The 16738-nt window shown below is 50.2% G+C and overlaps 1 protein-coding gene across 3 annotated transcripts in view; it reads left to right on the forward strand.

The window, feature by feature from the left end:
• Nucleotides 1–1974: 1974 nt before the first annotated feature.
• The window catches only part of CAMK1D (calcium/calmodulin dependent protein kinase ID), a 485162-nt gene continuing 470398 nt past the window's right edge, over nucleotides 1975–16738 (forward strand). For 2 of the 3 annotated variants that reach the window (XM_030819264.1, XM_030819268.1), the window contains exon 1: nucleotides 2036–2393. In XM_030819264.1, the coding sequence (XP_030675124.1) occupies nucleotides 2302–2393 (92 nt within the window). In that variant the 5' untranslated portion in view covers nucleotides 2036–2301. Of the gene's footprint in view, nucleotides 2394–16738 lie in introns of all 3 variants that reach the window. The other variant, XM_030819267.1, reaches the window with a different exon arrangement.

A 16738-nucleotide genomic window follows, 5' to 3' on the forward strand; every position in this document is an offset into this window, starting at 1 on the left:
TACAGGCGTGAGCCACCACGCCTGGCCTTAGCTCTCACTTCTAAGTGAGAACATGTGGTATTTGACTTTCTGTTTCTGAGTTATTTCACCTAAGATAATGGCCTTCAGTTCCAACTGCATTGCTGCAAAAGACATGATTTCATTTTTTTTATGGCCGGGTAGTAGAAAATCAGCACTTCTTTAGCTGTGGGGATAAAAGCTGAGAATGAGAATTCTTTTCATGAGCTCTGGCGGCTGTTCCTGAGGCCAGGCAGCAAGGGCAACATAGGAGAGAATCAGATAGGAAAAGAGGGAAGGAAACACAGTGGGAGGAAGGGAAGGAGAAAGAAAGGACAAGAAGATGCTGATTGTGGGCATGAGAAAGCGACAGTTGGGATCTTAGTTGACTTATGCCCTGGTTCCCATTGTTTGTATTATCTAACCTTTGGCACAAGTAAAATACATGATAGTTTTTCAAATATGTTTCTTATTGAAGGGGATGCTGTTTGCCTTGAACTTTGGTAATGTGCCTCAAGTATAAGAAAGGTTCCTTAGTAATTCTTCTCACCCATCCCTCTTGGAAATTGGATTTGTGGATTTATTCTATATCTAACCGGCAAGTAAATCCTCTACTTGCTCTTCTCAGTTTGGAAAACCTTAAGCTAAGCGTCTTTGAAAGATGGAAACCAGCATGGAGGTCCCAGGAATGGGGATGCCAGGGTGTCGTCTGACCTCTTTAGGGTCAGGGTAGGGGCTGAGGGAGAGCAGCTGGGCTGCCTCCACTCCAGCCAGAGTCAGAACTAGGCACAAGGTGCTGGATGAAGTTTCCTATTCAGGGAGCAGATTTTTTTTTTTTCCTTTTACAGTGAAATTGGAACAGTCCTGGGAAAATGGGACAGGTGTCCCCAGTCAAGAGACAGAGCTGTTTACCCAACTACGAGGAGGGGCCCCGAGGGAGGGGAAGTGTTGATACCAGGAAATCTAAAATTCTCCGATTAAGAGGTCGCCCCTGCAGGTTGGGGACCAGGGAACTGGAGCACGTGGGCTGCCCTCTGACAGGTGGACACCAGGAGTGGGGCGGGCAGGCCAAAGTACAGCTGGGAGATGGGAGTCCGGAGGGAATTCTCTGGGTTAGTTTTGGCAGTCCATAGGAAAGCAGGTGCCTGCCCCGCCACCAGGACACCCTACTAAGCCAGCCGCGGGTGGGCCCTTCCTTCGAGGGGACTGCGGGGCAGAAGATCACTTCTTTCCACTGTCTCTGGGAGGAGAGAGGGAGATGCCAGAAGGGGCCAAGCGTAAGCCAGGGCAGCCAGGCCGGCCAGGCCCGCCGGCCGCTCCAGCCCAGCACCAGGGCGCCCGCGCGGCTGCCAAACACCCCCGGGAGTTTTGCTCGCAAAGGGACCACGAGGCGGCTGCTGACGCGTCCTGCGCGTGCCCGCCTAGAGGCTCCCCGGCTTGCTCCTCGCGGGTCCGTCCCGAAACTGACGTGAAACCGATTTGGTGCAATGCGAATGCGCTCCCGCCCGCCGCCGCCTCCATCCCAGCCGCCGCCGCCGCCCGTCGCCATAACAACCGGTTCCCACCCCCCCTACCCGCGCCGCGCCCCTCGGGTCCCCCGGGCCACCGGCCACAGCGCGGGAAGGCGCCCCGCCCTCGGCGCCCCGCATCCGGCCGCCGCGCACCCCCGCCCGCCCGGCGCTTCCGAGCCACGCAGAGGCGCCCCCTCCCGCCGGAGACGGGAAAGCCCCGGCGCCCCCAGACTTGGCTCCGTTTCCAGCTCCCGGAGGGGCTGGGGCTCTCCCGCGTGCGCCCCGCACCTGCCGGGGGCCCGCACCCGCCCTCTCCGGGGCTCCAGGGGGCACGACGGCCGTGGCCCGGCGCTCCTGGGAGGGGAGCGGGACATCCCCGAAGGCGGCGCGCTGGAGGCGGGGAGCGGCCGGGGCGCACGGGGAGGGCGGGGAGCCCGCGGGAGGGGGAGGAGGGGGAGGAGGGGGAGGAGGCGCGAGGTGGGGGGAGCGCGGCGGGCGGCAGGGAGGGAGCGGGAGGGAGGCAAGAAAGTAGCAGAAAGTGAGGCTGGCAGGCGGCGGCAAAGGAGCCGGCGCGCGGCGGCGGCAGGAAGTCTGTGCCCGAGAACAGCAGAAATAAGAGCCAGGGAGGAACCGCGGCGGCGGCGGCGAGAGCGAAAGAGGAAACTGCAGAGGAGGAAGCTGCGCCGCAGCCCGAGCCGCCCGGCATCCCCGCTGCCCCTGCGCCCGCGCCGCGCCCCCGGCGCCCCCTCCCCAGCGCGCCCCCGGCCGCTCCTCCGCGCCGCGCTTGTCGGCCATGGCCCGGGAGAACGGCGAGAGCAGCTCCTCCTGGAAAAAGCAAGCTGAAGACATCAAGAAGATCTTCGAGTTCAAAGAGACCCTCGGAACGTAAGTGGGGACCGGGGAGGCGAGGGTGGAGGTGGCCGCGGCTGGGGCTGCACGGGCAGCTCCAGCTGCCGCCGCCGCCACTACCGCGGCAGGAACCCAGCCTGTCACTGCGTCCTCATTGTCCCGTTCTCGGCGCTGCGGAGCCCCCCCGAGCGCGCCCGACGCGTGGGCCTGCGACCCCCGGGTGGGCGCCGTTCCCGGGAGGGAGAGGGGGCGGCGCCGGGCTGTCAGGGAGCAGCCCACGCGGGCGCGCGACTTCCCACTTTTCCTGCCACCGCCGCCCTCTCCGCTGCCTTCTTCCCACGCGTGACTGTGGGCTGAGCATGGTGGGGATGGCTGTTTACCGGCTGTGTGCGTTTACTCGCCGTGTGCATGGGCGCACCGCGTTGGCGAGACGTGGTCACGAGAAGATCAGCCTCCAGTCGTTCCCATTTCTGTCCTCACATCATGTATTCCTATGGAATTGGCATCTGCACGTACGAGGTGTAGGCAAGACTTTGGGTGGCCACGCGAGGATGGAAGGGAAGGGCTTCGCAGTGCTCAGGGTCACACGTGGGCAGAGCCTCACCGCAGGGTCTGTGCATTTCACGCGGGCTCGGCCGCACGCGCCGGGGAGCGAGTCTCCAAGGGAGGGTCTGTGCGCGTCGCTGCGCGGGCGGTGCTCTCCGGGCTGCATCGAGTCCCATGCTGATGGCTGCGTCTCAAGAAAGCAGAAATAATCCGAAGTCGATGGCAGAAACGCTCCAAGCATGTGCTGCTCAGCTCAGCTGCTGTTCCCTTTCTGCCCAGGAGTTGGGTCTTGTTTGTTTTGTTTTGGAGCGGCTCAGAATAGGTGGGGACGCTGATAGTGAAAGAGAATCAGGACCTGCCGAATGAGTCTGAAGTTCAAGTTATTTTCTTCCCTCATACAATCAGTATTTGTTGTGCATCAGTATCTGTCAGTGTATGTGGATTCATGCACAGGTGTGCAGTCTGAAATGCCCATTTTGCAGGGGTTCATGGAGGTGTTGATTAGGCTGGGAAGAGAAAGAGGAGCTATTTCATGGGATAAATCAGTGCGTTGTTGGGTGCCCTTTCTTTCCTTCCTCCTTTTTTTTCCGTGTGCTTGTTTTGGTGCTTGGTTTGTTTTTTCCAGCACCACATTACCCAGCTTGTCTTCACCTCCAGGCTCGGGGTCTGCTGCTATTCAGTCATTTCCCCTCACCCCCCACGCAGATCTGCAGGGGGTCCCCCGGAGAGAAGTTGTGAGGGTGGCGTTCCCAGTCCTACCTCTGATTCCCTGGAAGGCGCATGCTGAGGACTAGAGTGGGGTCTCCCTGCTGTGGTTGTTGCCTTTCAGGGAGGGCACCTATTTGCTATCTTTGTTGGAATGAAAGTAGAAAAAGATGTAGTTTTTAAATAAATAGGTGTTTGGGGCTGCCTTTCAGTGCAGCCAGGTAAGGGGTTAGCTTGGTTCAAAACTTTTGAAAATTGCCACTGAGGTTTATTCGGGTTTGGGGTTGTGATTCTGAGATGCGCAAGTTACTGAGAGACAAGAAAGCATGGCCTTTGCTTGTCATCCAGGACCCCCGCTGTGGCCACCGATGAGGGGATGGGAGAGCATGGGGACCCACCCTGTGTGAATGCTTTCCTGTGCGTGGCTTGTTCCCACCCGAGCCCCCCCCCGCCCCCCCCGCTGGCTTCCTGCCTGTAGCCTCCGGGTGACTGATGCCCAGTCCCCTAACTGACTCCTGCAGCTGCACCTCTGCAGTGGCGGGGCTGCTGAGGCTCTGAGCCCTGGCTCCTGCTGGAGCACACGGTGTTTGGAGATGACTGCGGGTGGTTTCCACCTTGGGGAAAAATGGGGATTTGCCTTCTGGTGCCAGAGTGCATCTCTGGCAGAACAGCCTATTGGACTCCAGCCATGTTCCCTGTGAGCTTTGGGAATGGGTCTCTCTTAGGGTCCTAAAGCATTGCCTTCTGCCTGGGATGGAATTCCTTGCAAAGGAGCTTCCCACTGTAGCACCAGCAGGGGACCTAGAAGAATGATAGAAACAGTGCGACGATCAAGATGTTTTTAACTCCACATAATAATAATGGTAATCATAGGTGGTATTCTGAAATGTATACCCAGGATCAGGTATTATTCCACATGCCTTATGTGTATTAACTCGTTTAAATCTCAGAGTCACCTTCTGAGGTAGGTATTTACCATTATACCCAATTTGCAGACGAGAAAACTAAGGCAGCAGAGATACTATGTGAGCTAGCAAACCTTAGCTAACTATTAAGTGGCAGAGCTGGTATTCATAGATAGGCAGAGCAACTTTTGATTATCCACACAGGGTTGACACACTTTGTAGATATTGTAAGGGCCAATGCTTAGTCAATAATTTGACTTAACTTTAGTATTTGGACGCGAACTTTAATATTAATGTAAAGAAAACATAATGGGCTAGGCGTGGTGGCTCACACCTGTAATCCCAACACTTTGGGAGGCTGAGGCGAGCTGATCACTTAAATCAGGAGTTCGAGACCAGCCTGGCCAACATGGTGAAACTCTGTCACTACTAACAATAAAAAAATTAGTTGGGTGTGGTGGTGCATGCCTATAATTCCAGCTACTCGGGAGGCTGAGGCAGGAGAATCGCTTGAACCGGGGAGGCAGAGATTTCAGTGAGCTGAGATTGCGCCACTGCTCTCCAGCCTGGGCTACAGAGCGAGACTCGGTCTCAAAAAAGTAAAATAAAATAAATAAATGAGAAAACATAATGATGGGAATAATGATAGCATAATGTTATCTAAACTTGGAAGCATTTCAGAGCTTTTGGGTTGTCATCCTTTTGCCTCCGTGGACTTTCTTTTTTTTTTTTTTTGAGATGGAGTCTCGCTCTGTCGCCCAGGCTGGAGTGCAGTAGTGCTATCTCGGCTCACTGCAAGCTCTGCCTCCTGGGTTCACGCCATTCTCCTGCTTTAGCCTCCCAAGTAACTGGGACTACAGGCGACCGCCACCATGCCTGGCTAATTTTTTTTGTATTTTTAGTAGAGACGGGGTTTCACCGTGTTAGCCAGGATGGTCTCGATCTCCTGACCTCGTCAGGAGACCTCGTCAGGACTACAGGCGACCGCCACCATGCCTGGCTAATTTTTTTTGTATTTTTAGTAGAGACGGGGTTTCACCGTGTTAGCCAGGATGGTCTCGATCTCCTGACCTCGTGATCCGCCTGCCTTGGCTTCCCAAAGTGCTGGGATTACAGGCGTGAGCTACCGTGCCCAGCTGCCTCTGTGTACTTTCTAGAAGTGGTCCCCAGTTCAAGATGCCTGCCCCACTCTGGGCCACAACCGGTGACTCTGGCCTGAGTCTTAATGTGGAGTTGACTTCTGGTCCTTTCAGTGTGGATTTTGAGTCTGGGCCCTTCTCTTGTTTTGAATGAAATCTAACACAAATGAAAGGCATCCAGAATTAACCAGTGGCATTCATTTCCAAAGTATGCCGCAGTTCCAATCACTTTGTTTGCCCTACTTTCTCCGTATGTCTTTAAGATACGAAGGCAGGAAAGCCTTGCAAGAAACAGGGCTGTCAGCTCACAGTGTTCACATGCATTTAAAATAAAGCATTGCAAAGGCTGGAGGAGCACTCACTTTGCCAGACTTTGTAATCTGATACCCACTGCCTTATCCAGGTATCTCACCTCATGGAGCCGAGCATTTACTCTTGGAAGCTAAGGGGTCAAGACGGTTAGGCTGTGTGGTTAGAGGGAACTTGCTGGAGAGTGGGGGCCGAATGGGAGTGAAGGTTGGCCCAAGAGGGTGGAAAATGAGATTGAGGAAGCAAAGAGCAGCATAAGAGAAAGGACTGGGCTTTGTGGTCTGGCCTGGGTGGTCTGATGCACCTCTGAGTCAGGTCTCAGGGAGAAATCTTTCAACCTGTGCACTTCAGTGCAGCCTCCTACAAAAGCAAATCCCAGAACATAACCATATCTCTGAATAAGGTGGTGAGACTTAATTATTGTCTATTAATCAACATGTTTTCAGACCCTTGGCACACTATGAGAGCAAATAAATGTTATGTAATGGCAAATTAGGAGGGGTACACATTTCTGTTGGGGTATTTGCCAAGGCTGTTCAGGCCATCTCTATCATAGCTGTCTTTCAGTGACTATTGAAGCAAAAAATAAAAAATAAAAAAAACCCCTAAAATACTATTCGGAGAAGTATATGGATGGGAGGAAAGCTTCGGTGTGGTGTCTAGGAAGCACCCCAGACTCCTAGAAGTCACTTCTGCAATTTGCAGGCGGCGAAATGCATGTGAATGGAAAGGCCTGGGTACTTGGCACGTTGTAGAATGAGTCTCCCAACAAACCTCATTTCCCCTGGAGTACAGAACATGGCATGCCCTAGAAAATGGATCTTCATCTCCGTGGGGTGTGAATGCGTGTTTTTCGTATAGACTGAGCATTTGAAGTTGAAGTTGTTCTTGTCTGTTGGTGGCTGGACAAGGCGTCGTGGAGGATTTGAGACTGGGTTTTAGGTCTGGTTCAGCCATGAGGGGTTTTGTGGCCTGTGGGCTGCTTGGAATTGACCTAGTTACCTTTCCCTGTCTCAGTTTCTTCGTCTATAAAATCAAGGCAGGTTGGAGGTGGGGAACAGGGAACATGAGATAATTTTCTTTTCTTTACTGTTTTTTTTTTTTTTTTTGAGATGAAGTCTTGCTCTGTTGCCAGGCTGGAGTGCAGTGGCACAATCTCAGCTCACCGCAACCTCCGCCTCCCAGGTTCAAGCGATTCCCCTGCCTCAGCGTCCCAAGTAGCACCACCACACCCGGCTAATTTTTTGTATTTTTTAGTAGAGACAGGATTTCACCATTTTGGCCAGGACGGTCTCGATCTCTTGACCTCGTGATCCGCCTGCCTCAGCCTCCCAAAGTGCTGGGATTACAGACATGAGCCACTGCACCCGGCTGATGAGAAAATTTTCAAGTACCCTTGCAACCCTAAGATTCTGTGGCTCCCTGTGTAAGGAGGGCACTTGCTTTTGTTCCCTAGGGGCTTTCCTTGTGTGGCTAGGTGCAGCTCATTTCTGTTTGGAGGAAATTTTTTTTTGTTTGTTTTGAGACAGAGCCTTACTCTGTCACCCAGGCTGGAGTGCAGTGGTGCGATCATAGCTCACTGCAGCCTCAAACTCCTGGGCTCCAGTGATTCTCCTTCCTGAACCTCCCGAGTGGCTAGGACTACAGGTATGCACCACCATGCCTGGCTAATTTTTTTTATTTTTTGTAGAGACAGAGTCTTGCTGTGTTGCCCAGGCTGGTCTCAAACTCCTGGCCTCAAGTGATCCTCCCACTTTGGCCTCCCAAAGTGCTGGGATGACAGGCACGGGCCACTGTGCTTGGCTGTGGAGGGACATTTTTGTGACTGTTTAGTAGCACAATAAGAGCTCAGGACCAGCACCCTGATCCCACTTTGTGTCAATAGCAGCGTGTCTCCTTTTTCATTAAATGAGTGCCTGTTGGGTGCTGCTTTAGGAAGACTATAAATAGAAACTTCCATGGGTCAAGCACCGTCTTTTCCCACTCATCTCATACTATGCTACTTATTCTGAAATTGCCCAATAAAAACACCTATTAAGGACACAGATGATTAGTTTGCCTGAAAGTCCAGATGGAAAACAGACTCAACTTTTCTTTTTTGGTGTATATGTATTTGTGTGTGCGTGTGTGCGTGTGTGTGTGTGTGCGTGCGTGTGGTGGGGGAGAGAATGCACAGACACTCGAGGTGGTTTGTATATTTGGCTGGTGAATTTCATAGTTGTTTTTCTGGGGTTACTCAGAATTTGAGAGTCTGTGACAAGCATTAGGAAGACCATTACCGAGAAAAAAGGAGGGGTGGGAAGCCCCTAGACTTCTCCCCCAGGGTATCCCCGCTGCAGTCTTCCTTAGATGTTTGGATTCCCCAGTCCTTTTGTTTTGAGGCATGATATAAATTCAGCCTCTCATACGTTTAAAAATATTGGTTGAACACCTGCTATATTCTAGGCACCGAAGAGACGGCAGTGAGCAGACGAGAATGCCTGCTCTCCTGGAGCCACAGAAAATAAGGGGCAAAGAAGGGAAAGGAACAGCATGTTAGAAGCTGCAGGTTAGGCAGGAACCAAGAGCCAAAGGGGATGCGTGGGGTGGGGCAATGGCAGCTTGAGGTGACGCTTGAATGCAGACCTGGAAAGAGCCATGGGGCTGTCTGAACGTAGACTCTTCGGGTCAAAGGCGGCCACAAGGGCAAGTGCCTGATGCAGGAGCTGGCCTGGAATTTTGCAGTGAGCCGAGATTGCGCCACTGCACTCCAGCCTGGGTGACAGAGCGAGACTCTGTCTCAAAAAAAAAAAAAAAAAAAAAAAAAAAAAATCTGCCCACCCCTGCCTCCCAAAGTGCTGGGATTACAGGTGTGAGCCACCTCGCCCAGCCGAATTCCGGATGTGTTTTAAAGCTGGAGTGGATAGGAATTGCCGGTGGACTGGATGTGGGGTGTGAGATTCCCCAAGGACCTGGGGTTGGAAGAACAGTTCATTGGGTGGTTTTGTTCAGTTTCCCCAGGAATTCTTGGAGCACCTGCTCTGTCTGCACATTATGGGTGCCCATGTGCTGGGAGGCTCTGGAAACAGTTTACAGGGGCAAGCTCACAGCCTTGGGCTCTGTGCTCCCCCGGGGAGGGATTTCTGAATTTGAAGGTGAAATTCTCAGAGGGACTTTGAGGTACCTCCTCTTTTGAGGTCAGGAGTTCGAGACCAGCCTGGCCAACATGGTGAAACCTTGTCTCTACTAAAAATACAGAAAATTAGCTGGGTGTGGTGCTGTGCACCTGTAGTCCCAGCTACTCGGGAGGCTGAGGCAGGAGATTCGCTTGAATGCTAGAGGTGGAGATTGCAGTGAGCTGAGATTGCGCCACTGCACTCCAGCCTGGGTGACACAGTGAGACTCCATTTCAAAAAAAAAAAAAAAAGGTAAAGATAAACTTCAGTGTCCTTATTGATTAGTAAAATGAGACTTGGGAAATGGGAGTTTGGGTAGAGCTTGTTCCTAGAGAAGCTAATGATGACTGTGTCTCAAGTACAAATTTCTGGTTCAAACCTGGCCGCTGAATGGACAGTAATTAGGTTTGGCTGGTGCCAGGTGGATGTTTGTGTGCTCTCAGGGGAGGATTTCAAGGGTTACCTTGTTGAGTTTTTCTTTGGCTGGGTCTCTGTAAATCTCTTTAATCTTCCCTTTCCCCAAATAAATCTCCTTAAATCCCCTTCAATCTCTCTCCTCCTGCTTCTCCTCCTCTCTCCTCTGGGAGAGCTTAGGCATGGGTCCAGCGGAGAGTTGTCACATTACTGGTCAACTTGCCCACCGGGGATATGTTTCCTTTTTTAAATTTTTTAATTTTAATTTTATTTTTTGAGACGGAGTCTTGCTCTGTCACCCAGGCTGGAGTGCAGTGGCGCAATCTGAGCTCGCTGCAACCTCTGCCACCCGAGTTCAAGCAATTCTCCTGCTTCAGCCTCCCGAGTAGCTGGGATTACAGGTGTTTGCTTTTTTTTTTTTCTTTTGAGACGGAGTCTCCCTCTGTCTCCCAGCCTGGAGTGCAGTGGCACGATCTCGGCTCACTGTAACCTCCGCCTCCCAGGTTCAAGCGTTTCTCCTGCCTCAGTCTCTCCCAAGTAGGTGGGACTACAGGCGCATACTACCACACCCGGCTGATTTTTGTATTTTTGGTAGAGATGATGTTTCAACATGTTGTCCAGGCTGGTCTAGAACTTCTGACGCCACATGATCTGCTCACCTCAGCCTCATGAAAGTGGTGGGATTACAGGCATGAGCCACTGCGCTCGGCCATTATGTTTCTTTAATTAATGAAGGAACTGCTTATAGGCGGCCACCATGAAGCTGGTGCCCGAGTCAGTGGACCCAAGTTATTTTCCTGATGCGAGATGGTCAATTCCGTGCTTATTTAGTTCAGGAGGACACATGGACTCCGGGAAAGATTCCAGCCTGATCTCAGTTCACGTTGGCTGTGCCCCTTTGACTTTCTGTGGTGAGGGAGATCTCTTTTTCTTTGGGGTAGTTTTTTATTAGATCTCACTTGATTTTCTTTTCTTTTTTTTGGTTTATTATGCAGAGCATTGATTATTCAGGCTCCAGTTAGATCGAAGGTCACCTCCAAATACATGCCATAGGTCAAGTTCATTCCGCCACAGACCAAGTTCATTTTATATCTTCAGCTATTTGTTCTCTGTGTCTTGTGCTGTTTTTCCAAATCTTTCAGCAGGACTTAGAAATGGAAAGATTCCAGCCTGGAGTGCTGGCTCACAACTGTAATCCCAGCACTTTGGGGGACTGAGGCAGAAGGATCACTTGAGGCTGGGAGGTTGAGGCTGCAGTGAGCTATGATGGTGCCACTACACCCCAGCCTGGGTGACAGAGAGAGTCCGTGTCCCCATAGAGAAAGAAAAGAAAAAAGAAATGGGGGACCAGGTGCAGTGGCTCATGCCTGTAATCATAGCACTTTGGGAGGCTGAGGCGGGTGGATCACCTGAGGTCGGGAGTTCAAGACCTGGCCAACATGGTAAAACCCCGTCCTACTAAAAACACAAAAATTAGCTGGCATGGTGTTGCATGCCTGTAATCCCAGCTACTCGGGAGGCTGAGGCATGAGAAACGCTTGAGCCTGAAAAGCGAAGGTTGCAGTGGGCTGAGACTGTGCCACTGCACTCCAGCCTGGGCAACAGAGTGAGACTCCCTTTCAAAAAATAAAAGAAAAAAGAAATGGGGGATTCTGTCTCCTGGTGAACACTGAACCTTGAGAGCAAGCCTTTCATAGGGTATATTTGCTGAGGCCGGGTAGGGGAGGCAATGTAACATAACAGAAAGATTGTTCTGGTGCAGGCATTCGTAGCTGAATGCCTCTGGATAGATTCCTTAATCTCTCTGAGTTTAAGAGGGAAATAGGAGTTGCTGCCTCGTGGGATTGTTGTGAGGATTCAGTGACATATGTGAGGTACCTGGCACATAACTGGGATTGAATATACAGTAACTGTCATCAAGCTGTAGTTATCTCCAGCAGCTGAGTTTGGCTTCCCTTGGACATTTGGGGCCGGTTCCGGTGGGGAAGAACACGTCAGTATCTGTTGGAAATTGATTTTTTGGAAGCTCTTATTGCAAATAGGCAGGATGGTGCGTATTTAACCTCCCCCAAAATTTATGGTTTCAGCAATCATAAACAATTCTTCAGTCAGCCAGGGAAGAACAATCCACAGTTGTTCTTCCCGGTACAGTGAGTAGCTAAGAACATAGGTTCGGAGGTTACACGGATATGGGTGGAAGTCCTGGGTCCACAGCTTCCTAGCTGTATGGCTTTGGGCCAATTATTTTACCATTCTGAGCCTCATGTCCTCATCGGTAAAGCAGGATAACACGTGGACCTAATGTGAGGCTTGTGGTGAAGATGAAATGAGGGTGCACGCGAACCACTGAGAGCTGTGTGCGGCACGTGGGTGTGTGCGCAGTCAGTGCCCGCCCTCTATCATTTGTCCCTGCCCCTCAGAGGCCATTTCCACAGATTTGGAAGGCCCGCTGAGCCATTCAACATTTGCTCCCAACAGGGATGATTAGTTCATGTAATGCTAGCATTAAGCAAAAGACTCTGCCTGAAATGTCCTCTGGCCCAGCTCTGGTGCTGGAGTGACCTAGTTAGCTGTGTGTCCCAGCCTCAGCCCTCCCCCTGGGTAGCTTCTCGGCTTTTTTTTTTCTCTGCACCTCTCCCTGCACCCTTAGCTGGTTTTAAAAAAATCTGTCCCTTTCTCCATCAGCCTGGGCAAGAGTCGTTTCTCATTGCACAGAGGTCTGCAGGCAGCCCGTGGCTTTTCTTTGATTCAACATGCTTTTCTTTTTGGAAAATTGCTTGTCTTTCTGCTTTGTTTCTTATTGAAACTCACGTTTTGATTTGATGACTCAAGGAACTTACTTACAGTGTCTAACCGTCATGGAGTTTCATAGTTTAAAACCTCTAGGTACTGAATTTATTTTAATGCTAGAGTATTTAAAAATGGCAGCATGCATATGTATATACCCCATAAGCATATGTGACCATTTGTTTAAAATACCCTTTTGGGGGATTTTTGCATGGGAGTTGGGAGAAGATCTCAAAAGCTTTAAATGTCCCAGGTCACAGGATGTTAGCGTTAACACTTGGGGAGCTAATTTCCAAATCAGCCATGATTTCTCCTCTTGACCTGTCCATTTTAGTCCCTGTGGGAGCCAGACAATGTCCGGGATCTTGATTTACTGGTGCCTCTATCACAGGCTGAGCAGAGGAAGAAAAAGCTCCTCCAGCTGAAAGTAGTCAATATTTCTAGTTGTCGAGAGGACCTTTCTCTGTCTTTCATGACCACAACACAGAACACTGAAATTGGTTTTACAATAAATTGGCTTTGGTGCTGTAAATGGAATCCTAAAGGTATCGTATTAAATAAAACCTCAGACAGTTTCTGATATTCAAGTGACAGTCTTGCCTGCCTCCCCACACAACCCTGTCCCTTCGTACAAGGCCCAAAGTGTTGTGAAAAAGAACAACCCTAGACCTTTGTAGCTTTGAAAAATTTGTGGATGGAGAGAAGACACGCTGTACCAAGCCAGGAGGTATCCGAGTGACCAGCAGGCCAGCGTCCCCTGCCCCCAAATATCCTCCCATTTATGAGCTAATACTTCCTTAACCTTGAAAAAAGACTGCTTCAAATTTGCCTTAAAACTTGAGAAGATATAAATACCTCGAAATAGGTTGAGAGGCTGCCAGTCATTTACTATGTAAGTGATTTTAAGGAAATAACTTTTTCTCAATACTTGATTAGCATTTGAATGGCAGGCAGAAGGAAGAAGAAGTAATTTCGTCCTGGGAGGCTCAAATGGCTTGCAAACTGGGGAGTTGAGGGCTGAGTGAGGCAAGATGGGAATGATGCATTGAGGCTTTGGGGAAAAGGGCCTGCAAGCCAACCTTCATCAACTATTGCCAAATTGGGCCCTAAACTGTCCTGGGCTCTGGAAAGGGAGGCTGCTGTGTCGCTGCCTCTCCGATCTTCCTTTCTTTCTCCAGGGCCAGGCCAGGATTGCAGATACCATCATAGCTCTGCCATGGACGCCAGGGCTTCTTTAGGTCGGAATAAGATCCAGGTCACCATGAAAAATTCCACTTCTGTAAGAAAATATGCCTCAAAGCAACAAAAACAACAACCACAACAACAAGCTTTCAATGATCTCTCGGAACGGACTTTGCATATAAGTTGGGGACAGCCTGTATGTGGCAATAATGTATGAGAATTATGCTCCTTAGATTTTTTGGGTGTGTGTTAGCATAGTCAGTAAAAATGGAGTTTGGGGCCCTAGTCGTGATGGACAAACAATGTTGGCTGTGGTGCTTTCAGCTTCTTTGACAAATGGATATAATATTCAATATAATAACCAGACTTCCTATTTGACTTTTTTTTTTTTTTGAGATGGAGTCTTACTCTGTCACCCAGGAGGGAGTGCAGTGGTGTGATCTTGGCTCACTGCAATCTCCGCCTCCCGGGTTCAAGCTACTCTTGTGCCTCAGCCTCTGAAGTATATGGGATTACAGGCATGCACCACCACACCCAGCTAATTTTTGTACTTTTAGTAGAGATGGGGTTTTACCATGTTGGCCAGGATGGTCTCGATCTCCTGACCTCATGATCTGCCTGCCTTGGCCTCCCAAAGTGCTGGGATTACAGGCATGAGCCACTGCGCCCGGCCCTTTTTTTTTTTTTTTTTTTTTTTAATTGAGATGGAGTCTCGCTCTGTCACCCAGGCTGGAGTGCAGTGGTGCAATCTCTGCTCACTGCAACTTCCGCCTCCTGGGTTCAAGTGATTCTCCTGCCTCAGCCTCCCGAGTAGCTGGGATTACAGATGCCCACCACCACACCTGGCTAATTTTTGTATTTTTAGTAGAGATAAGGTTTCGCTATGTTGGCCAGGCTGGTCTTGATCTCCTGACCTCAAATGACCCACCCGCCTTGGCCTCCCAAAGTGCTCGGATTACAGGCGTGAGCCACCGCTCCTGGCCTATTTGACTGTTTTTTAAAACTTATAGTTAAACGCCTCCTCCAGCCATCGAATATAGCTGGCTGATATTACCTAAGTGTGGGGTTCCGTCTCCTGGCTTTGGAGCCCACCCCCCACGTCTCTGTACAGGGAATTTTCTTCTTTCTTTCTTCCCCCTTCTTTCTTGCCTATTAAACTCCCTGCTCCTTAAAACAAAAGACAAAAAACAAAAAATCGTGGTTAAAAAATACATAGTATAAAACTTGCCATCGTAACCATTTTGAAGTGTGCAGTTCTGCGGCGTTAAGTACATTACAGCATTGTCCAACCATTGCCACCATCCATCTCCAGAACTCTTTCATCTTCCCACACTGAACCTCCACTCACCTATGAAACACTAACTCCCCATTCCCTCCTCCCTGCCCTTCTGATACACACCATTCCACCATCTGTCTCAATGAATTTGGCTACTTTAGGTACCACATAGAAGTAGAATCATGTGATACAGTCATCCCTTGGTATCTGCTGGGGACTGGTTCCAGAATCACCCTGCCGTGGATAACAAAATCTTAGGATGCTCTAGTGTCTGATATAAAATGGTGTAGTATTTGCATATAAATTTTGCACATCCTCCCATATACTTTTTGTTTTTTGTTTTTTGGTTTGAGATGGAGTCTTGCCCCGTCGCCCAGGCTGGAGTGCAGTGGTACGATCTCAGCTCACTGCAAGCTCCCCCTCCCGGGTTCACGCCATTCTCCTGCCTCAGCCTCCCGAGTAGCTGGGACTACAGGTGCCTGCCACCATGCCCGGCTAATTTTTATTTTTTATTTTTTTTTATTTTTAGTAGAGACGAGGTTTCACCGTGTTAGCCAGGATAGTCTTGATCTCCTGACCTCGTGATCTGCCCGCCTCGGCCTCCCAAAGTGCTGGGACTACAGGCGCCTGCCACCACGCCCAGCTGATTTTTTGTATTTTTAGTAGAGATGGGGTTTCACTGTATTAGCCAGGATGGTCTCAATCTCCTGACCTTGTGATCCGCCTGCCTCGGCCTCCCAAATTGTTGGGATTACAGGCATGGGCCACTGCACCCGGCCTTTTTTTTTTTTTTGAGTTAGAGTCTCACTCTGTCACTGAGGCTAGAGTGCAGTGATGTGATCTTGGCTCACTGCAGCCTCTTCCTCCTGGGTACAAGCAGTTCTCCTGTCTCAGCCTCCCAAGTAGCTGGGACTGCAGGTGCATGCCAGCACACCCAGCTAATTTTTGTATTTTTAGTGAAGACAGGGTTTCACCATATTGGTCAGGCTGGTCTTGAACTCTTGATCTCACGTGATCTGCCCACCTCCACCTCCCAAAGTGCTGGGATTACAGGCATGAACCACCGCACCCGGCCTGTTTTTTTTGTGTGTTTGTTTGTTTTGTTTTGTTTTTGAGATGGAGTCTTGCTCTGTTGCCCTGGCTGGAGTGCAGTGGTACAGTCTTGGCTCACTGCAACCTCCTCCTCCCAGGTTCCAGCAATTCTCCTGCCTCAACCTTCCAAGTAGCTGGGATTACAGGTGCCCACCACCATGCCTAGCTAATTTTTGTATTTTTAGTACAGATGGGGTTTCACCATGTTGGCCAGGCTGGTCTCGAACTCCTGACCTCTGGTGATCTGCCCTCCTCGGCCTCCTCTCTCATGTACTTTAAATCATCTCTAGATTACTTGTAATACCCAATACAATGTAAATGTTATATAAATAGTTGTTATACTGTATTATTTAGAGGATACTGACAAAAAAGGCTGTATATGTTCAGTTCAGACACAGTTTTTGTTTCCGAAGTTTTTTTTTTTTTAAAACAGAGTTTCGCTTGTCGCCCAGGCTGGAGTGCAGTGGCATGATCTCAGTTCACTGCAGCCTCCACCTCCCAGGTTCAAGTGATTCCCCTGCCTCAGCCTCCGCAGTAGCTGGGATCACAGGTGTGCACCACCACACCCGGCTAATTTTTGTTTATTCATTCGTGTGTTAATAGACATAGGTTGCTTCCACCTCTTGGCTGTTGTGAATTGTACTGCTGTGAACATGGGTGTACAAATGTCTGAGCCCGTGCCTCCAGTTCTTTTGGGTGTATAGCCAGAAGTGGAATTGCTGGATCGGATGGTCATTCTGTGTTTTATTTTTTGAGGAACCGCCATACTGTTTGCCGCAGCTGCTTGGCGTTTTACGGTTTGCAGTGTGGTTTTTGCATCCATGATTCCTTCTGACTCTCAGTGAGTGAGCAGCAATTACTGACCTCATTT

The sequence above is a fragment of the Nomascus leucogenys genome, chromosome 9 (assembly GCF_006542625.1).
Source record: "Nomascus leucogenys isolate Asia chromosome 9, Asia_NLE_v1, whole genome shotgun sequence".
Classification (NCBI taxonomy): domain Eukaryota; kingdom Metazoa; phylum Chordata; class Mammalia; order Primates; family Hylobatidae; genus Nomascus; species Nomascus leucogenys.